The sequence below is a fragment of the Trichoderma harzianum genome (assembly GCF_003025095.1).
Source record: "Trichoderma harzianum CBS 226.95 unplaced genomic scaffold M431scaffold_32, whole genome shotgun sequence".
NCBI lineage: Eukaryota > Fungi > Ascomycota > Sordariomycetes > Hypocreales > Hypocreaceae > Trichoderma > Trichoderma harzianum.
The window spans coordinates 41,155-62,769 of record NW_020209280.1 but is presented as its reverse complement, the minus strand read 5'-3'; the positions used below and the strand labels follow the sequence as shown (position 1 = coordinate 62,769).

Below are 21,615 nucleotides of genomic sequence, written 5' to 3'. Positions count from 1 at the left end.
CTAAGTAAGTAGATTTGAGCGGATTTGGTCGCGGTTCGACAATTGTATTTAAGCTGAGCGTGTTGCAGGTGTGTTTAACGTCGTTATAATGCCTGCCGATGGTAAATCAGCCGGTATTTGCTCGTTAGGCTGCTTCTGAAAACAATGCCGAGTAGTAATTCATGACATTCGAGCCAGTGAATATTTTCTTGCTCACGTTATAACTGAAGGTATTGTAACAAACCGGTTAAAACTTGTATGTCTATTCTATTCTATTTGCTTGTTTATCTAAAAATCGACTTTTATTTGACCTAGTTTTTAGCTTCTGCGCTCGCTAAAAACTCATTGCTAAACGGGTAATCGAGATAACCTGTTGGATTCTTAGGGGTATAGAACGTGCTTCGTTCATATTGATTAAGCGGCAACTCATTCTTGATTCGGAAAACAAGGTCTGGATTTGCCACAAAGTGCCTGCCAAACATCACCACAATATCTCTCCCAGAGTATATCTCATCGATCGCTTTCAGAACGTTGTCTGGCTTGTACCCTCCGGCGAGAAGGATTGGTTTATCCCAGAGATTAAATGCAAAGTCAAGGTTGTCGTCAATAGGGTGTTCCTGATCAAAGTTGTTGACAACTCGGGGCTCTATCAGGTGGATATAAGCCAGATCCAACTCCTTAGCTTTGTTGATCAAGTTTGAGAATTGAGGCACTGGGTCTTTCATGCGCATGCCCTGGAATGTGCTCCAGGGACTCAGGCGAATTCCGAGACGTTCGCTCCCGATGGCGTCGCCGACAGCTTTCATCACTTCGTAGGCAAAGCGGGATCGGTTCTCAATGCTGCCGCCGTACCTATCTGTACGGATATTGCTCACATCCTGAGTAAAGCTATCGAGAAGGTACCCGTTCCCAGCGTGAAGCTCAACACCGTCGAAACCAGCACGAATGGCGTTCTTCGCTGCTATCGCAAAGTCACGCACAATCTCTTCGATCTCGTCGATAGCGAGAGCCCTTGGTATAGGAGCTCCCTCCTCATGAGGGATCGCGCTCGCAGATACAATCTCTATGCCTTCTTTTTTGGCAATCTCTGGATTGGCGGCTCGGCCGATGTGAAAGAGTTGACAGATGATGAAGCTCCCGTTGCGATGCACTTCGTCAGTGATAGCCCTCCAAGCTACCACCTGATCCTCACGCCAGATGCCTGGTGCGTTGGGATAGCCGCCACTACCGTGCGAAATAAGTCCAGCCTCCGTTATAATTAGAGTTCCCGGGACCCGAGACCGTTGACTATAGTATTCCTTCATCATTGGCGTCGCGGTATGGTCGTCAGTGCCTCGAAAGCGAGACAGGGCCGGCATGCCAATTCGATGTTTGACCTCGACTCCGGCAATTTTCAAAGGCTTCCATAGGCATGATTGAGCCATTGTACGCAATGCGTTCGTTTGTTCACCCGTGCGAATGTGGATAGTTGTAATGAAAGATGTTACAGAAAGTAAGATGAGCCTGCCTCACGATATAGCCTTAATAGCCAAAAGCAGCTTGTTGATGAGGAGATGTGTGCCATACCTTGATCTACTTATATAGGGTAGCAGGACAGATCATTGCAGGTGGCTAAATTCTGCAACTCCTTGAAGGTTTTGCCCATTCAATAATCGAGATACTTCCCAAAACAGCGATGGCGTTAACCTCAGAGTGAAGTTTGGCTGCCATTGGTCAGTCGATTAACCAGTTTACTTAAGCACCAGACTTACAAATCAACAAGCAGCCACTGATCATGGATCACATCACTCGTAATATCGTTAATTTAACTATCACTACAGCTGTCGATTGATAATTAAGCTTCCTAAATGTTCTCGAACATGCCGTAGCCATCCGTCGCACCAACTCGCACGTTAGTGGACTACACAATTATTATAGTGCTTCCCGCCCTGGAATCTAAAACCCGTGCATAGTTCGTCATTGCAGTGGGGTGTCATTGAGTAGCATCAATACTAGGGTGAATTTCTTCCCAAAACTCCCCCACCTGAGCACGATAGGCCTTTTCCGACCAAATAAACTGGCTCATGATTGCCACAAGTTCTTCCAAAGAGCTATACTTCCCCGTAAATCGAGAGTCATGGTTCTCTTGCAGAAGAGCCTTATAGTCATCATGAACTGGTCCTTTGGGTGAAAAAGAACCGCCCATGTGTAACATCCAGATAAGCAAGTCAATCTGACCGTCCCAAAACGGGTCACCATTGGACTCCTGTAGCTTGCGAAGTAAATGTAACGAAACATGAGACTATGTTGCTAATGTCAGTACGAATAGAGTGAGAGTAGATCAATGTGAGCAAGAACTGAACATAAACGTTGTAGGTCAAAATCACCGTGTAGTTGTTATACATACAGGCATTACAGAGTGGCGCCAAACCTTGCAGCAAAGCATGCAGGCACTGAGATAGGCGGCTAAATAACACGCCTCCATATATGGTGAGAGCTTTGGTAGATCTACGAGTCTGGACCCGATTGAAGCCTGCTGGTTGTCAACACGGAGCATCTCCACAGGGTTCTGGCAGGAATATCCGGGGAGATCTTGGACACATTGCAATGCGTGTATATCTTTCATAACTTCAACATAATCGTTTGGAAACAAGTGGATTCTCTTCTCAAATCCAGGAGCCAAAACGAAAAAATCCGCAGCAAAGGGATCTCGTTTCCACTGGAGCTCAGCGAATGTCGTGTGATCTATGATACGGTCGGATCCGGTCATAATGGATGAGTTTAGATCTTGCCTATTCGTTTTGACGAAAAGAAATCAGTTATAAGCCATAGTCCATTTGGCGTTCAACCTGGAGATATTCAGGGGGTTGAGGGCATCTCACCAAAAGATAGCCCGCTTGATTCCGTCGGTTAGATAAATGGTTCTTGATTGACCCAATTCGAGCAGCTGGCGGATAGCGCCCATATGTAGCTGAACTTGCCATCGCATACCTAGACGAGCCTATGAGTAAACCTATCAGTCAGCACGAGCTATTGCTTTAGGCTTCCAATCGAAACAACAAGTGCTCGGAGATTTATTACCTCGACTCCAGCAAGGAGTAAGATGGCACCCAGAGTTGGCAGCGAGAGCGCTGCTTCTGGCGAGTTCATTCTCTCGCGTATGGTGCTCATAGCTTGACCTTGGTAGTCGAGACACTCTTGGTCTATATTACCACCAGTCACTGCAAACGCAAATGCTAGCTTCACGGCGTTTAGGAGGGCCGGGTCGTCAAGATCTGTGCGAAAAACGGAGCCGAAGTCCTGGAAGACAACCGGATCTGCGACGCTAAAGACGGGCTCGGCAGCATGTCGAGCAGCGGCTGTGGAAGTCCTGTGAGCCCCATATCACAAAAATTCACCGTGAAACATAACTTACTGTGACTAAGCAAGGCCCTCAGTCGCGGAGAGTCTCCCATAATACTCTCGAAGGGGCCGTAGGCAGATGCAGGGGCGAATATGGACCAAGGGACCAGCATTTGGCCAGATGCACCAATACCACTGCCCAGAGTCCCCTCCTGCGGCCTCCGTTTACTACGTAGAGCCTGTTTCACAGCATGTGACCTGGCTACACGCCTCTTTTCCCGGTCTTTTGTATCCTCTGGATTCTGTATGGATATGAATTGGAAACCTGTTTCTGTCCACGACGTTAGCTTCTCGCGCATGCAACTACCCCAAACAAAACACACTTGAGTCACCTTTGTGAGGATCGCTATCCATGGCGCAAAACTCGATGTTAACGTTGTCGGTGGCGGTAGCCTTGGAGTGCCAGTATGTTTACTTATGTTGATAGTAGCAGTAGTTTGTATTTGTCTCCCTTACTAGCTACCTAGGATGTTCTGTTCAGAAATCGCTGACTCATCTACTAACCAGAGGCCTGAGGACAATGGGTGTACGGGGATCCCGGGCACTCCTCGTCCTTTCAGTTTAGACTAGAGTATTCCTAAGCCCGGGAGCTAAATAAGGGTCTTTGGACGGATCGAGGGAAAAAAAAAAATTGAGAAAAAAAAAAAAAAACACGGTGCACAGTCCAGGTTGCACAGTTGTGAACCATACTATACCATAGCCCTCCAAAGCGTACTCTTAGACAATGGAAGCTAGGTAGAACTGCAAAAATTTAGTTCTGACGCGTATAGGAAGTTGATTTCTAAGAGCTCAGTTTATTTCACAAGACAACCTCATCGGTGCTTCCATCCGCTCTTGTTGACCCCATTGTGTTGTAAGCCGAGAGATGTGGCTCAACGACGCCACCTAGACGCATGCTTACTTCATTGAACCCGGCTCACTAATGCCCAAGCGTTATTGATCTGCTGACATGCTACCGCAAGACTAGATAACAAGGCGTCATTCGTTGCCGTTCCAGGGCTGCCTGGCTGACTTGGTTAAAAATGGCTGGAAAAGAATTGCTTTGACTGCTCTATCGTCAACCTTAGGAGCTCCGCTATTGGCTAAAAAGAAGATATAATGGAAAGTTAGTTCTTCTTGAAGACATTCAACATACACTCTAATGGGCTGGCCGCCCGAGCATGAGCCAAGGACATACGTCGGCTCCTAATAACACACGCCGTTCTTCTGGTGAACCTTGCACAATTCGAATAATCTCTCCTCTTCGTGGTGTCATAGTCAAGAGAGCTATCTCTCATATGATCTCAGCCGTTTTACAGCAATGAACAAGAGAACCTTATACCTAAGAGCGGTATGGGAATACATAGCCGATGAAAAAGGCGGGATCGACATAAGTAATCTGGTGGAGTAAATTATTTGTCCGCAAATTGTTGGTATCAGCACGTTGCAGATGATACGAGGCCTTCGCCGAAATAGGTAAAATCTTCAAACAAGATAGGCAAAAGCTCCCGACTTCCTTGACCAGGGGCCACATTATGAATCTCACCTGCTGCTGTAGTTAAGTTGAAAGCCTGACCAATCAGGGACCCAAGTTAGCTCCATCGAGTCAGTGATTGAAGAAGTTTTGCAGATTAGCGCTTCCATGACATCCCAAATTAGCCTAAGTAGGTGTTAAAGGATCCATCAAATGCGTAACTCCATCTAACCCTGCCTCAGCAAGTCATTTTGCAGTGAGTGACTGGCTAGCACGGCATGAGAGCCAGCTCAAGTGTTTAATCCATAAATCCGAAGTCATACACCCGCAAGTTCTCACGCCAATGCAGACTCTTCATAATTGTCAGTCATTGCATCCATACCTTTCTGAAGCATACAAACTTGTTTTACACCTGGGATATCTATTGAAATACGCGGAAATACAAGTACATATTCGATATGCTGCCACTTTCACTAATATAGCAATGTACAACAATGATATAACATCAATTGCTTTGTTCAAAGAGTCGAGACTTTTCAATTTGTCCCGCACACCACACCTTTTCAGTTTAGAATTGTGTCATCTTTTATTCTGGGGGCGCCAGCTCCCTCTAGCATATATCTCACTGAGGTGTGCCCGGTTACTAGACTGATGCTACCCAAGCAAGGCGGGATGAAATGAGACGGCGTCATTGACTGGGAGCGTTGCTAGCTAGGGCTAATTAGATGACACTACATGTCTTCCGTACGAAGCAGGGCAACGTACTAAAGAAGCTAAGAGTCCGAGACAGAAGGGCCATGTGTGCCGCTAGAGTATGATAAGCATCTCAAAAACGATCGCGAACAACTTCAATTACCTGACTTGTGTGCCGCCATCTCCACCATAGGCTAGATACTACTAGATAATCCATTTCTCAAGCTTCGAGGGCAATGAAATGTCTGATTCGTCACTAATCTTAATAAATAGCTCATAACACGGCAGCCAGAGGTTGACGGTGGCGCTGTGGTAATTGACAGAGGGGCTAGCCGGCTTGCTGCCAGTTTAGTCGGAATTAATCTAACTAAAATAATATTTGTGGCCGTGAGTGGTGGAAATGCACAATTATGAATTGAACAGCCTCCTGGAGGGGGTAAGCTTGTGGTCATTGATAGAGTATCTTCGTGGCAACATATGAGGAGGCATCTGTGCAACATCGCGATTCAATTCTATCTATCCATCTTCTCGTAATGGCGTTGTGATGAATGCGATGGAAAAGCACAGAGAACAACTCAGGCCGAATATCATGACACGATTTTGTTTGGCAATGTCAACAAGTAGTAACCAAAAGCCTCCCGCTAACATGGTACAATAGACTGCTTAGGCTCAGTCTTGTGTTTCGACCCCGAGTTTTTAAGCAAGGTCATCTAGTTCTCTCTGATTGCTAAAACGCGCATACGATGGCTGTTTATCGTTGAGTTTGGCATTAATGTTTTCCCATACCTGATGAAGGTCAGGGCGGTCCTTTGCCCCTCCTAGATTCATCTATAGTAGTTCGCATCAGTAACTAGCTGGTAATACGTAACACGGCAAAAGTAATCATACCTCGGAGGGAACAATGGCCCAAGTTTCCATGACGCTTCCATCTTTCTTAATTACCAGAATTGCAGGTTGGGCTAGGCCATGTGGATATCCTTGCCACTCAGTAATTGCGACAGCAATGATACCGTCGGCTGCCAGGCGCTTAGCCAGGGTGTTCTCCGGATCGTTGATTGCCTCGCCGGTATATCCACTAGAAGATCGGACTTCAGCAAGGTGCTCCTCGTCCTGTGCAGACACGATCACTGGGCAGCCCCCAGCCGCGGTGATAGTCGGGCTAAGGTCTTGCAAAACGCGCAGGTATGCCATGCAGAACGGGCACCAGTGGCCACGATAATCTTTCAACATAGTTAATAATTTCAGTCCTGGTACACGGAAGTGTCCAATTGCAAAGGGCACTTACAGATTACGAACAGAAAGTCATATTTCTGCCTCAAATTGTCGAATTTGGAAGTAGCGTTAACCGACATGTTGATCTTTTAGTATTTACAGAAGTATAACGGTGATATCTCTTTCAGCAGGGTGTTTGAGTTCCTTGTGGTCTGTAGCGACAAAAGAGCTTCAATTCGGACTGAGAAAATTATATATATATATGCTTTGTTGCGTTGGGGATGGGGATTCAAGGGTTTTATGTCTATGTCGATGATGCGGATGGCATGAAGGGGGTTACTAACCGAGGCAGCACCACAAAAGGAAGTATCTCGGACCTCCCAAAGAAGTAAAATCTTCGTGTGGTGATGTCCGCCCGACTTAGTCATTCATTTGTCTGCTTTTAACAATCACCACGCTACAACTTGATGTACACAACCTTTATAGAAGTTCATGTATTCTTAAGATTCATGTTCTCATGGTTTTATGGCATTGCCAATTCCTATTACAAGCGAATTGCGTCGAAATATGGCATTCATGTGTATTCGGCACCAAACTTCGATGTGGTTTTAATAAACGGTCTTCATTTAAGACACTTGGCGAACGCTCTTGGTGATACATGGTTACTATAAAGTAAATATTCCTCGATGAGCTCTCTCAAGTGGTAGATACTAGATATACTAGTATACAAGCTATATATCAATTGTCAAATTAGCTCTTAACCTTTCACATTGTTTCGTAAGGCTCAGTACTGTCTATGGAAGTCTTATTGGCTGCAGAAAATTTACTGTTTGCTGAAGGGGCCGGAAGCTACCTGCAGGTCCATTGAGCAAAGGACTGGAAGATTCGAAGCACATTTAGCCCCAGTCAATGTTAGAGTCTAAAATAGACTGGAGCCTTGCTTAGTTTATTCCATGTAAGAAACGAGGAGCTGACACGTGTATGCAAATACTCAGACAGGGCTAATAGAAGTACACACTCTTAACACGTAAGATCAACAATTGTTTTATGACTTGACTGATCGAAGTATACCATATCTACGAGGAACATGAGAACCTTTAAGACAACAATTTGAAACTAGCAACAGCAGTCCACGCCATTTCCCTACAAAAATGACAACTTGCGGTTGTCATAATGCTATGAATACCATTCTCCAATCAAAAGACTCGATATGGTAATGGCCTTCTCCACGCTCTTTAAATTATTTTGGATTGCCAACCGGTACTCATGTATAGACGTTGAATTACGGATTTCCATCATCCTTATTTGATGGCTTTTTTGCTTAAAGCTACGTCCTAGCCTGTTTGTGAACATAGACCGATTTCATTTGGCGAATTACCTTGGGAAACTACCCTATAGTCAGACCACAGGGAAGGTGGCCACCCCTAGAAGGTGGCCACCCAAGCCGGACCGTAATTAGTATCAAATTAAAGGGAAAAATCAGCATAACAACATCAGGATGTTATCTTCTTATTGTTTTTCTTTATTTTAGTAAAAATACGTGACATACATCTTCAGATTCATTAACTTCAACTTCGTCAGATGCCTCGGCGCGCTGTAATTCCTATTCTATCTTCTTCTTTGTATTTATAATCTCTTTAATTTTAATAAATTAACTGTTCGGGTTTTCTTCTACTTTCTGTTTTTTTTTAGGTCGGAAGCTATTGACTTAGCGCTATAGATTACGAATCTTAATCTCTAACGCTGCTATTGTAGTGTTCTGTTGGTTTAATTGCTTTCTAATCTTCCGCAATAGCAGCCGGGTCCTTAGCATTACAACCTTAATTAATTATATAACTCTTTAAACTTCTTACGACCGTTTAGGGGTATTAAAATCGATTAAATTTGCTTCCTTCCTCTTCCTAGCTGTTAATTTTACTATCTTAGGGGTTATCTTTAGTTCTAGGGGTTCTTTAACGACTAGCTTACTCCCCAACGGTTTATTAACATCAAGGGGCCACAGACCGGATCCAAGCCAGCCAGCTTATACGTTTTTACTTATAAGGCCTAGCTTCCTAGCTTTATAATAGCATTCGAGGAAGATCCTCTTCCCAGCTGGCGAGGAATCGTTACAGTCTTCGAATTCTGATAAAGCTTAACGGTAATAGGTTTTAACGGGGGAAAAAACAGCAATATTAAGAGGTTAAAAAACGTAGGAGCTGTATAGTAGTAGGTAGAGTAAATAGATATTATTTTTAAAGTATTTGTAGAGGAAATCGTTAGTACAGTGGCTGCCGTAGCCGTTAATAATAAGCAATTGCTTTAACAGTAGACTAGGTTAAGTCTAAGGAATAAAGATCTCTTACAACCACCAGATTATAATCTCATCGCTAGTCCAGCCTTTCTTAGACGCCTTAAACGCTTAGTCAGCTAGGAATTTAATTTCCTTAGGAAACCATTACTGCTGGACTGTCAGGCCTTTGAAAATAACTAACAGTAGAAGGACCCAGCCCGTAGCTAAGATATACTTAACGATCAAAGTCTAATATCGTAATCCAGGCTACTTCCTTATAATAGCCTTCTTCTCAGCATGCCTAAGCACTAGCCCGTTGCTGCCGCAGCCTTCTAATATCCTAGTCTCGTCTATATTATATTAGTATTTACTAGGGATATCTTTAATTACTAGGAGGTCGAAGAACTAAAAGAAATCCTTAATAACATTAACCTTTACCCTATTTAAACAACAGGAATTAATTAGCTTACCTCTAACGGTCCTAACTTCAGGGTTTCATCTTAGGAAACCTTTAATCTATCGTTTTCTAAGTAGCAGATCGTCGCCGCCAGCTTTAACTACCCTTATAGCAAATTCTCTAACCTACTAATGTATTAGGGGGAGACCTAGGTTAGTCTAGACTAAAATCCATTAAATAAGATAACCTTCCTGCTGCTTTAAAAGGCATTAGGCAAATTCATAGGCATCAGCCCTTGACTGGCTGCCGTTTAAACGCTTCTGTAGTGTTAAGCGGGGTATTCCCCAGCGTTATACAGCTTTTCATTGCGATATACCGTTATTAACGTCGTTAATTGCGGAAAGAATAGCAGATTCAATAGATTCGGTCATTACCGTTAAGAAAATTCAATTAGATTTAAAATTGGTCAACAATTCGATAAGAAATTGCAGTTGCAATAACCTAGGTTGTTGGTGTAGTTGTTGGTGTTGAGGGGAAAAGGCGGTGGCCACCTTCTAGGGGTGGCCACCTTCCCTGTGGTCTGACTTATACCATTGGGAAAAAGACGTCACACACTCCCATCTGGTTTCACGCCAGTACTGGACTGTGGGGATTCATCATTATGAGCACTCGGTAATTATTGCCTTCCCCCGCAACTAATGATTATGCCCCCCAGAAATTAATGCCTTCCCCGCACCGGCTATTACACTTTCACTAAGTAAACTATTACCAAATGTTGTATTACAAAGAACTCCCTAAGCATCCTTACTATGGCTATTTGCATATAGTATCCCTCCGGGACGCCGTCGCTACGTAATAAAACATAATTAAAAAACAATTCTGAATGCTCATCTTACTTTTACCTTCTTATCGCTTAGCTCTCTTATTGCTGTTGTATATTTTGGGATCTCGAATATACAGCGGCCTTGGGCAACCTTAATTAATTAACCCCACCAGGTTTCTAGATTCTCAGAACTCAAGCACGACATCTCTTATCCAAAACTCTGCATTTTCCCTGCAGTATGCAGCCTTCTTTGAAACCACGCCGCCATGCAAGGGTCCCAGAAAACCGTAAGCGAGGCCAATATATCTCAGCGGCGTGTGCAGCTTGCCGCAAAGCCAAAGTTCGTTGTGACGGAAGAACTCCCTGTTGCCACTGCGAGAAGCGTTCCACTCAATGTCATTATCCTCCCTCCAGGGTCCGAATGTGCAGTGAGGGCAAGAGAGGAGATAAAAGTCATTATGGCCGCAATAGATCGTATGGTAGCTGTTAAGCCTAAAAAAATCGAGGATCAACTAATATATGATAGGCCAAACAAGAACCTCCTTGCGTTGTCTCTGCAGCGACAAGCAACAACACCGCTGGAAGCACAATCGTCTCTGATCGATTCACAAATGCCGAATCGGACGGACTGGAATTCTCATGGAGAATACTTTCCGTGTCTTCGGGGTCTCTCTATGGAAGACGAAAGGATTTCTGATGAAGGCAAAGTTGGATCCGCATTTTTATCGTTACCCTTGCCGAGCTTTTGCGGGCCAAGCAGCTCTAGCTTCGGCTTCAGCATGGCAGAATTTATTCTACAACATCTAATGGAAGATTCAGTCTACACCGACAACGATGGCAGATCTGCATTGGCCAAAATTCAAGTCTCTAGTGATGACAGATCTTGTCTCAACTCCGAGCAGGCAGTCCCGTCTCCAACAAACTTCGATCTTTGTCAAACCATGGAGCTTGAGGAAGCCCTTCGTCTTCTTGGTGTGTATCATGAAGTTTTTGGCATCTTGCATCCGTTTCTGGACATGGCAACGCTGCGTCGGCAAGCCAACGTGCTTTGGGGAGCATTAAAACCCGTTCCATCCAGTCAACGGACTCTATATCCACCAAGTCAGGATAATGAAGTAGTGAAACTGGCTATTGCAATCGCGTTACTTTGCGAGAGTGGAGGCTGTCACCCCACCGCCACTGGGATATACCAAAGCATGCAAGCTATAGTCGTCCAGAGCGTTTTAGGGTTGTCGTTCGATCTGGGACGGCTGGTGTTGTTAGTTCTCATTGTATGGATCGACTATTCCTTCATGTCTTGAAGGACACTGCTAAATGTCACAGGGGGTTTATCACTGGTACCAGGGCGATTATCGACTAAGCTCCAGATTTTTGGCCGTCGCAGTCCGACTGATATTCGAAACTGGGATGCAGAAAAAGCAAATATTGCTGCGACACTTTCCTCTGAAATCCGAAAGAGAAATGGCCACTTTACTGGTGTATACATCCATTGTATTAGATCACCAGATGAGCTTTGCTGCGGGCTTACCTACCACATTCAGAGACAGGAATATCGAAATACCCGACGTTGTGCGTACAAGATAACTTTTCATTCCAAGACTAGTTTCAACGAAACTTTGCTAACATCTGGGAAAACAGTCTGATAGTCCATATCTCAGAGCAATGACCTCATATGTTGACTTTGGATCACGCCACTGGAACTCGGTGGTTGACAACCACGGGGAGATCAAGGCAGCTTTTGATGATGAAGCTTTTGATCGATTAGACGACGAAGTCAATCGATGGCCAAAGACGTTTTGTTTTGATTTGCAGCCTCAGAATCTTGAAGCCCGTTTGCTCCAATTTGTCTCTGGCGAAGTTCCGGACAAAGCCCGCGGTCCATTGATCGCAAGCACCATACTCTATCTTCGAGCCAACCAGATTCGCATTCTCGTCATGCGACCCATTTTGTTCTCGCTGCGTAGCATTCTCAATCATAGCCATCGTGTGGCTGGCTTGATAGAGATTGCGCAAGATACTATCCACAAACTGGTTCAGCTCGATCGGTGCAGTGACTTATACAGAAAGCACCAAGTAATATTGAATCACTTCCTCTCCTCGGCAACATCAGTTTTCTTTCTTGCCTTGGCGCAGCGTGGTAGGCTAGAAAAGCAGGGGATAGATCACACCGCGTCGACATCGCTTTCGCTAACTTCGCTGAGAGAAACCCTATTTATGGCTTTTGATCTTATCCGATCCTACAGCTCTATGTCTCCTGCCTCACAGCGTCTTTGGGACAGCTTCTCAGTTCCCAGAAGCCTCTTGATCACGTACGGGTTACTAAAGCGGCCTAGCAGCCATGATGACGAGAACAACTTATTTGACGACGTACATTCTTCAAATTTCTCAAATATTCTAGTGGATCTAGAACCTGCTGAAGAAGCTTGCGTTGCAGATGCGGAAAGTGTTTTGCAGTCGGAACTTCCTACCGCAAACTCTACTACGGATCATGTCATCAACGCACCGCAGGAGGAGTTTTGCATTTCCGACTTTCTAATAGACTCAAGATACGAAGCCTCACCAAATATTGAAGGGGATTTGTTTTACTCAGAGGAAAACCAAGAGGATCTCTTAAATAATCTGTTTCAGTAGGCACAATAATGAGCAAATCGTAATATTCTTTAACTATATTCTACACTGCAACTCTGATGAATACTCAAGTTCATGATGAAGACCTGCCAAGTGTTCAACGATCGCTCTTGAGATCGTTAATCCTTCTAAGCAACCCGATGACTGACTCTAGGTTGGTGAGCCATCGATATTACCTAGACCCAACTTATCCTTCAAACAGTTTGTGACTATGTTCTGCAGCATCAGCAAGAGTATCAAACCCCAGTAATGCTTGCTGATATTCCGCATCCCCCCAATTCCATTTACTACGGGACTCCCAACGCGATTCAGGCAATTCTGAGAGCAATCTGTCTCTCTCCAGCTGCTCAGAGCCATCAGGGAGGTGATAGAAGACCCGTGCCTGAACTGCACCTAGAACGTTCACCGTAGTCCTCTGCTTCCGCAACTTCTCATATAACTTTAGAGTTGTGGTGATGGCATCCTTACCACTTTCCTCAGACCAAAGCACAGGGTTGCCTTGGAGGCGGCCAAGAAGAAAACCAATCACTGCGCCGTCTTCAACGGCCATTGCTGCGCCCTGTGCTTGATACGGTAGGGTAGGATGTGATGCATCTCCCAACAGAGCAACCGAATCCTATATATAAGTGTCAACATTATCCGAATCTGTAACGGTGAACGGGTCATTGTTACCTTCACCCAGGTTTCAAGTTCGCTATGATGGCATAGTTTCCACTTCAGAGCGCTGCTTAAGCATGAAATAAGGGTTCGCAAGCTGCGATATTACTGTTAGCTTGTACATTTGGACATGGTTTTTCTCGGGTAAAATAATACGTTGGGTCCCATCCCTCAAAATCGTCTTTCATTTCTTCCAAGTTTCCATGAAAGGTGCGTACATTGCTCGGTAGGTTATCCGGCCGGCTTGAAATGGTCAGTTATAGAATGAGACTGCAAGGATACCCTGTTTGCTTACATCAAGACGAGATTGAACTCGGTTCCATTCCGAACCGGATAAAAAACAACATGTTTTTCTGGTCCAAGCCAGACTTGAATGTTGGAGTCATCGAGTAGTTTATTTACTTTTTCGTCGTTTAGTTGCCTTAACTGGCTGCGAGTAAATGTACCCCGGTATGCTAAATCTCCCGTTTCAACTGGTGGTGAGGGACGGCCGAGGACGTGTTCTCGCGTAACGGACCAAAGCCCTGTTATATGATTAGTTCTGAAATTAAAATACGGGTTGAACTTTCGTACCGTCTGCTCCAATGACTGCGTCACCGTATACTCGTTGTCCGTCTTTCAAGATCAGGCATACTTTCTCCTGGTTTCTTTTTCCTTCTTCTCCCTCGTACCCCGAGCTCACACCAACAACTTCAGCGCCGGTTTGTATCTCTGCACCTAGGTTTTGAGCGTGTTGTAGGAGCACTCTCTGATAGTCGGCCCTGTGTATGACCCTGCTCGCACTCAAAGGATATGATGAATATGCAAACTTTGAACCCATAGAAAACGTTTTATCAACACAATTGGATACATCGTTACTCACATCCATTCTGCTCCGTAAATTTGCTTCGCTCGTGCCCCCAGCGGCTTATTGACAATCACCTCACCGGTCGAGTATCGCCTCAAAGTGTGATTTTGCATGACAACTGCCCCCACGTCTTTCAACGTTTCCAACAGACCATATTGTTCCATGATTCTGGTTGCGTTTGGAGGCAGCTGAATTCCTGCCCCGATTGGTTGAAACTCCGGAGAACGTTCTAGGATAGTGACTTTGAGTGGCGGATCGCATTTTCGACACGCAATAGCACATGACAGTCCACCGAGGCCGGCACCTGCAATGACAACGTGCATAATCTGTTGTGGGAGCTGCAAATATTAGCAGTGAAAAGTCTCTAAGTCCCAATAAACATACTGGAGCTGTGGTGGTACTATCCATTGAGACGAAGAAACTCTATACACTTTACTTCGAGCAAACTGTTTGGGACCTCAACCAGCACCTTTCCAATCCTTTTAAAAGTTTTTCTAGTCACCGAGTCTCACCTATTAAATTCCGACACTCTCAAATTATTTATTAATAAATCCGGCGTATACACCCAGGAAGGAGCGCCTTTGCATCTGGTACCTCAGCAGCTGCATTGATATCAGTATAGTGGTATGCATTTAGCCATTCCGCCTAAGTAAGTGGGGCTCGAGGTGACAAATTCCGTGAAGACATTCCGTGAGTCCAAGTAAATTCCGAGGGTAGAATTCCGTGAGTGGAGTCTGTGTGCTGTAGCGTTGTAAGACCGGCAGTTCAAAGGTGCTTTCCAGCGTCCAAAATGAAGATCCCCGTGCTGTTGAATAAAAGTTCCCTGTCAAGTTCTGGCCCAATCATCAAGTGATCAGCACATTCAGAGCCATATTCTCGCAGGGAAGCAAAGTGCCGATTAAAAAACGCCAATTTGCCGAAAAGCGCAAACGCTTGCACGTATTTGGCTGCTATTACAAGCTCATATTACAAGTGAAGACAGAAGGATTAGAGGTTGTGCAAACTCAATCGCTATTTATATACACCAGCTACGCTTGGTGCAGAATTTGTGAATGAAAAATTGACAAATTTGACCTCTTTCTGACCAAGGAGTGACATTTGAAGATACGGACGGATTGTAGAGCCATATAGGCAGGTATACTAGGTACGTAGAGCAACATCGTGTGGGAATAAGAGACGAGAGGCGAAGCGCAAGAATCCTCTCGCTTCTGGCAACTGTGAATATCCGCATGAGCTCAGGTTACGCAATTATTTCCCCAGCGGAGGACTCGGAACCCACTAATTCACTTCAACACTTCCAATCTCCTGTATCAATGTCACGGAATACCAAATGCCGGAAAACATGAATCGGAAGATTTCAGGCCACTTCCTCCTTTGGCGACTTTGCTGTCATCACTCGATTAACCATGTTGACTTCACAGTGCATGCACCACTAACACGCACATATATATCTATATTTGTTTGTGCCTGGTAGGTGTCTTGACATTCATTTCAGTCATTCTATTTGTGATACCCGATCAGAGGTCATACGATTTCCATTATCTTCCATTATCATGACTCTAGGGTTGGCTGATGGTATTTTTGGGTGGTGTGCTGTAGCATTGTGCCTCATTTGGCTTGTTCCAACGTACATCATATATCAAAGATACTTTCATCCGTTGGCAAAGTTTCCCGGAGAATTTGCCGCTAGCATTACGGACTTTACAAAGGCTTCCTACTTTTGCTCGTTGAGCATAGACAAAAAGATCCTCAGCTTACATGAGAAATACGGCCCAGTGGTACGCATTTCGCCGAATGAGCTCAGCTTTTGGGACCCAGAAGCTCTATCGGCCATTTTTAAATCTGGCGGACGAGCTATGACGAAAAGTTCATTTTTTGATGGTTTTACGACTTTCGACCCCAATTTATTTGGGAACCGTAATGAAGAGGCATGTCCAAATCGCGTATGACCCCTTATCTAGCCGAAGTTCTAACCCTTCTGAATAGATTCACGCGCTGCGGAGACGACAGATGGCACATAGCTTCTCAACAGCTTCCCTCATAAGTATGGAAGAAATTTTTGACCGACATGTTATGCAAATGAGGGATAAACTAGACCGCTACGCCAAGTCTGGAGAAAAGCTTAACCTCAAAAAGATCATAGCCTTCTACGCCTACGATGTACTAGGCGAGCTTGCTTTTGATACTCAATTCGAATCACAGGTCAAGGACGACGAGTCAAATCTCCCCCCAATAAACGACCATATTTTTCTTGGCTGTCTGTACGGCTCGCTACCCTCCTTGCTTCCCTACTCTATGAAATTGTCCGGCTTTCTTCCGATACCCTGGCTGCAGACTCTTAATCGGAGCCGGCAAAGTATTCGCAACACAGTGGCGCGCTGCGTGTCGACTATGTTTGGAGAAACGTTAGAAAATGATGAGAAAAAGTCAAACACTCTCCTATCACAGCTCATGAAAGCCAAAGATCCTGAGACAGGAAAAAAGCTTACGGTAACTGAGATTTCATCTGAAGCATTCGGCTTTCTTGTTGCAGGTTCCCACACCACTTCGGGTACCTTAACGCTCTTATTTTATCATCTGCTTCACGATTCCGAGATATACTCTCAGGTTGTAGAGGAGATGAGGCGAGAACTCCCTTTGCTCGAACAGGGTGCATATCCTTACACTGGATTGGAAGCCAAACTGCCCTATACGACAGCCTGTATGCGAGAGAATTTTCGGCACACGCCTGTATTTACCATGCCGCTTACGCGACAAGTTATGTCCCAGGGCGGGACAGTAATTGCAGGCACAGAAATTCCAGCGGGTGTAAGTATTCAGATGCCATTATCATCAGATTTCGTACTGAGACAAAGGAAATAGACAAACGTATCAATCACCAACCACGCTCTACATCATAACCCCAGCATTTGGGGGCCAGACTGCGATGAATACAAGCCATCTCGATGGCTTAGAGATGGATATGCAAAAGAAAATCTCAAGTACTTAATGCCTTTCGGTGCCGGCCATCGGATGTGCATAGGTCGAAATATTGCAATGGCGAATATGTTGAAAGTGGTTAGTGTTGTATTGAGGAACTATGAGCTGGAAGCGGTGGATAAAGATGAACCCCTGAAAGTTGTAACGGTTGGGATAGGAGAGAAGGAAGGTCCTTTGTGGTGTCGTATCAAGAAAATGAGTTGTTGAGATTGAAAAAGTCATATATTGCTCCGTTGGGTTAGCTGTAATACAAATTGTTACAACGTGAATATTAAATATTGTGAAATCAAGAAAAGTCTTATATTTCTAAAATCCTAGACTAGGCTCTCAAGATCTTCATTGCATTCTCTCTATATATCGCTTTTTGGGAATGAAGGTCTTTGAACACTTGAGGTAGCTCTTGGTTCATATCTTCGACTATACCGAGAACCCCAGATTCGGGAGTGTAAGGGTAGTCGCTGCCGTAAAGGATCCGACTTGCGTCAACATATGGCAGCAAACCGTGGATTTGGTCCGGAAATACGAAGCCTGCGAGGTCGAAGAAAAATTGGGTCTGGAACGCCTTTTTGACAGACTCGGTGCTTATCTTTACGGGAAGTCCCAAGATTGATGTAGCAAATTCCGAGAAGCGAGCCACGAGCGGGGTGATGGCACCTCCAGCATGGGAGAGAATGATTGTGACATTGGGCGATCTGTCAATAGTTCCCGAGACGAACATGTCTACGACCGTTCGTGCGGTATCAAAGAAGAACTCGAACATTGGGTTTGGGTACTGAGTCAAGGGAGCGACGATCTGGCTCGTGCCGCCGTGCTGCAGGCAAGGGCTGGTTGGGTGAATGAAGATGGTGGCGTTCCTCTTATTCAAGGCCTCAAAGATGGGGCCGAGGACAGTGTTGCCAAGGTACACGCCGTGTGCATTGGTTAAAATGGCCACCCCGTCTGCGTTTAATACGTTGAGCGCGTAGTCTATTTCAGCAAGGCTACCTTCGACGTCGGGAAGAGGTAACGACGCCCAAAAGCCGAACTTGTCCGGATGTCGGTGCTTGAGATCGGCTGCGAATTCGTTGCACTGCCTGGTGAGATTTCGTGCGAGAGCGTCGTTTCCAGGAACAAGGTGCGTACCCGGAGAAGTAATGCTAAGGATGGACTTTGTAATGTTTGCCTTGCGCATCATCTCCAAGTGTGCCTCCTCAGTCCAAGCCTTTTTCCATCCGTCAGTAGCTGATACGATGCCAAGCAGGATCTGTTGAGCTCACCGGAATCCCAGGCATGCCATCAGGCTTACCGTATCCATATTTTACAGATTCGTCCCTATAAAATGGGGGCACGAAGTGAGAGTGTGTGTCGATGCGTTCAAAGGGGTTCTTGGCCCCATGTGAGTCAACCATTGCCACAACTGAAGTGAGTTGCCAAAAAAGGACGCTGATGGAGACAAATAAGATCATAACGAAGACTGCTGCTGCGGATCGTAACTAAGTTGCTCGTCGGTGCATCTTTTAAAACGGCTGTACTTGGCTGCTCTGATAGCATGATGCTGATTTTAACCAACCCAAAGCAGAGGGTTGGTTGTGGGGAGTTGTTATCCCTCTTACCTTCGGCGGAGATGTTGTGGGATGTGAGGAAGGGTTGCGGGGACTCTGCAGCAGAGGCCCTTGAGTGACGAAGAAACTTGTGTGTAATTGTATTTCTAAGGAATAATACAGAGTATGAAAGGGGGCCGTTTGCTGTTTGCCGGTTGGCATCAACTTCCTGCTGTGTATCGGCTTCCTGTTGTGCTTCGGCCTGCTGTTGTGCATCAGTTTGCTGTTTGTGATCGGCTTGCTGCTGTGCCCGAGACGCCGCTCCCGCATTGCTCCCGCTTCCCCACAAACCCCACAAAAAGCACATTGCGTGGAATCCGCTGTGAGCAGTGGGGATTGTGGTTCTTGAGTTGAGTAGCTGGATAATCCTGGAAATGGTGGAATAGTATATAATGTATAGGGTGTGTATCTAAAGAAATAGGGTGGAGTTGATTCCTGCGTTACAAACTGTACGTACATGTTAATATGCGAATATTCAGAATTCTTGCTGCGGCTGTCCTTGGAGGCCTGGTGCAACATGCCCGAAGTGACCCTATTGAGTCGAGAGTCAGTGTGAATGGAGGGGTATTTCAAGGAATTCCTAGAACCGCAGCTGGTGTCTTGGAGTTTCTCGGAATTCCCTTTGCGGCACCACCAGTCGGGAGCCTGCGCTGGAAACCCCCTCAGCCCCTCCGCAGCTTGAATGGAGCTCAACAAAACGCCACAGCCTTCGGACTGAGTTGTTACAGCGCTGTGCTGGACCCCGATCTCGCTGATCCTGCGGAACAGGGTGAAGATTGTCTCACAGTGAATATATGGACAACGGCGAAAGACACAACAGAAAAAAGGGCAGTGATGGTGTGGATATACGGTGGAGGCTTCGAATTTGGAGCCTCTAACAGGCCATTATATTATGGAACCAAGCTCGCACTGGACGGTGTAGTTCTGGTGAGCTTCAACTATCGCCTGGGAGTTCTCGGGTTCCTGGCATTATCGGAACTTGACGATGAAGGTAGCGGCTCTACCAACTTTGGCCTTCAGGACCAACTAGCCGCCCTTCGTTGGGTCCGATATAATATTTCTCAATTTGGAGGAGACCCTGATAATGTTACAATATTTGGAGAATCTGCGGGGGGACATTCGGTCGGTTTGCTATTGGCATCGCCCCTCTCCACTGGGCTATTTCATAAGGGTATTCTGGAGAGTGGCGCGTATTGGGAAAGCGATCACGGATCCCTTACAACTTTCTCTGAAGCTCGCCAGAGAGGTTTAGCCCTGCAGCAAAAACTCAATGCATCGTCCATTGCAGAATTGCGATCTCTTCCTGCAGAACAAGTCAACAATGCGGCGTTATGGGACCTAAGCACTGACCCCGGGTCCACCGTCTTCGCGCCTAGCATCGATCATTACGTTGTTCCTACAGCACCAAGTGTCGTTTTCGACAACAGAGATGAACAGCCGGTGCCTGTCCTAGCTGGCTTCAATGCTCGCGAAGAGGATTTTTTTCTTGCACATTCTCTGCCTCACGAGACATCTGAGGACTACATATCGTCTGTAAAAACGTTTTTTTTTGGAAACAGAACAGATGAGGCACTACAAGTATATCCTGGATCCACCTATATCTAGGCCAATGACTCCGCAAACGCTCTTGCCGGCGATCTGGTTATCCGGCAGCAAACTTGGGAAGCTCTTGATAGGCATGTGTTAGTAGGGGGCCAGAAAGGATATGGCTACTACTTTACATACAGTTCTCCCTACTCTCCGTTGGCTATGCATACCGCAGAAATGAATTATGTCTTTGGTAACATGGGGCCAAACGAAAGTTTCACCTATACTCCTCCTCTTTCCCCAGCTGACTCTGGAGACATGAAGCATGTCGGAGACGATACGATCTTATTGGACTAACTTCGCCAAAACTGGAGATCCGAATGACCCAAATGGAAGTCTTCCATATTGGCCCAGCTATACCGGCTACGGAAATTGTTTCGTTGAGCTAGGTAATCTAATTCACGCTATCAATACTCCCGACATAGATCGTTTCCGGTTTATCCGTAGTTTACGGACAAATAGCATCTTGCCTTTAGGCTGGCGTAAAGGGGTTATGGATAACTAATCGTCACAACCCGACTGTTATGGTTACTACAATAAGCGTATGAGATAGATGTGACAAGTTTGACTATGGATTGATCAACACCATGACACCTGACTTATGTATCATTTTAGACAACTCTAGCAGCTAAAGACCTGTATATCTTAGCTAGTAAGTCATGTAAAAACCGAGTTAACTCCATATATTCTTAGTGCATACTTGAATTGCTCAAATAGCTCGTTGGTAGTAAAACAGTTGTGTTTAAATTAGAAGGTTTGTCCATTCTATTCCATTAACTACTATTCGAAATCGAGTCAGTTCATAAATGCCTATAAAATTTTAATGTTTACTCACAAAGATTGATGTACTGATGGCAGCACAACCACTGTCTCCAGATTGTGCAACTATTTGTCAAGGCTTCATAGGCGAGAATACATCACAACCAGGGTTGTCTCGCCATGGCCACCCTGATGCGTGAATCATGAGATTGTCTTAACAGCCTAGGCCTATGTGTCTGTGGTAAAATACTGAGCTTGAAATTCCGATCATAACGCACAAGGCCACTCCTGAAGCATCCCACAAAAGGCACATTTGCAACGACGGTTTGGTAGTTTCAGAATCAGGGCAAAGCTCGATTACATTGATG

General features: G+C 45.3%; 7 protein-coding genes across 7 annotated transcripts; 3 read left to right on the top strand and 4 right to left on the bottom strand.

Annotated features, from left to right (window-relative positions):
- Nucleotides 1-225: 225 nt before the first annotated feature.
- On the bottom strand, nt 226-3,714 carry M431DRAFT_525863 (hypothetical protein; the record flags this gene model as incomplete). The annotated part of the gene is made up of 7 exons (XM_024920639.1): nt 226-1,360; nt 1,972-2,260; nt 2,366-2,750; nt 2,956-2,959; nt 3,069-3,317; nt 3,374-3,631; nt 3,684-3,714. The coding sequence occupies 7 exons, from the start codon at nt 3,712-3,714 to the stop codon at nt 291-293; spliced, it is 2,286 nt and encodes a 761-aa protein (XP_024767529.1). The 3' UTR covers nt 226-290.
- Nucleotides 3,715-6,202: 2,488 nt separating this feature from the next.
- Nucleotides 6,203-6,858, bottom strand: M431DRAFT_101307 (hypothetical protein; the record flags this gene model as incomplete). The annotated part of the gene is made up of 3 exons (XM_024911315.1): nt 6,203-6,334; nt 6,407-6,726; nt 6,792-6,858. The coding sequence occupies 3 exons, from the start codon at nt 6,856-6,858 to the stop codon at nt 6,203-6,205; spliced, it is 519 nt and encodes a 172-aa protein (XP_024767528.1).
- A 3,461-nt stretch (nt 6,859-10,319) lies between these two features.
- M431DRAFT_525862 (hypothetical protein) lies at nt 10,320-12,885 on the top strand. Its single transcript, XM_024920638.1, has 4 exons — nt 10,320-10,684; nt 10,737-11,481; nt 11,534-11,779; nt 11,849-12,885. The coding sequence occupies exons 1-4, from the start codon at nt 10,449-10,451 to the stop codon at nt 12,839-12,841; spliced, it is 2,220 nt and encodes a 739-aa protein (XP_024767527.1). The 5' UTR covers nt 10,320-10,448; the 3' UTR covers nt 12,842-12,885.
- A 140-nt stretch (nt 12,886-13,025) lies between these two features.
- On the bottom strand, nt 13,026-14,665 carry M431DRAFT_129314 (hypothetical protein; the record flags this gene model as incomplete). Its single annotated transcript, XM_024912398.1, has 7 exons — nt 13,026-13,454; nt 13,511-13,592; nt 13,652-13,738; nt 13,791-14,019; nt 14,069-14,135; nt 14,184-14,268; nt 14,358-14,665. 7 exons carry the CDS (start codon nt 14,663-14,665, stop codon nt 13,026-13,028), a joined length of 1,287 nt encoding a protein of 428 aa, XP_024767526.1.
- Nucleotides 14,666-15,895: 1,230 nt separating this feature from the next.
- M431DRAFT_525860 (hypothetical protein) lies at nt 15,896-17,528 on the top strand (the record flags this gene model as incomplete). Its single annotated transcript, XM_024920637.1, has 3 exons — nt 15,896-16,285; nt 16,329-17,150; nt 17,205-17,528. The coding sequence occupies 3 exons, from the start codon at nt 15,896-15,898 to the stop codon at nt 17,526-17,528; spliced, it is 1,536 nt and encodes a 511-aa protein (XP_024767525.1).
- Nucleotides 17,529-17,640: 112 nt separating this feature from the next.
- Nucleotides 17,641-18,709, bottom strand: M431DRAFT_11379 (hypothetical protein; the record flags this gene model as incomplete). The annotated part of the gene is made up of 2 exons (XM_024911885.1): nt 17,641-18,522; nt 18,578-18,709. The coding sequence occupies 2 exons, from the start codon at nt 18,707-18,709 to the stop codon at nt 17,641-17,643; spliced, it is 1,014 nt and encodes a 337-aa protein (XP_024767524.1).
- Nucleotides 18,710-19,675: 966 nt separating this feature from the next.
- M431DRAFT_514137 (hypothetical protein) lies at nt 19,676-20,906 on the top strand. The gene has a single exon (XM_024920158.1). It carries the CDS (start codon nt 19,736-19,738, stop codon nt 20,504-20,506), a length of 771 nt encoding a protein of 256 aa, XP_024767523.1. The 5' UTR covers nt 19,676-19,735; the 3' UTR covers nt 20,507-20,906.
- The last annotated feature ends 709 nt before the right edge of the window (nt 20,907-21,615 follow it).

What these genes read in the sequence shown, in the direction of transcription:
- M431DRAFT_525862 (XM_024920638.1), top strand. Translation starts at nt 10,449, where the DNA reads ATGCAGCCTTCTTTGAAACCACGCCGCCATGCAAGGGTCCCAGAAAAC. An exon ending in CATTATGGCCGCAATAGATC is followed by an intron (nt 10,685 to 10,736) that starts GTATGGTAGCTG and finishes AATATATGATAG; the next exon opens with GCCAAACAAGAACCTCCTTG. An exon ending in TGGTGTTGTTAGTTCTCATT is followed by an intron (nt 11,482 to 11,533) that starts GTATGGATCGAC and finishes TAAATGTCACAG; the next exon opens with GGGGTTTATCACTGGTACCA.
- M431DRAFT_514137 (XM_024920158.1), top strand. Translation starts at nt 19,736, where the DNA reads ATGGTGTGGATATACGGTGGAGGCTTCGAATTTGGAGCCTCTAACAGG.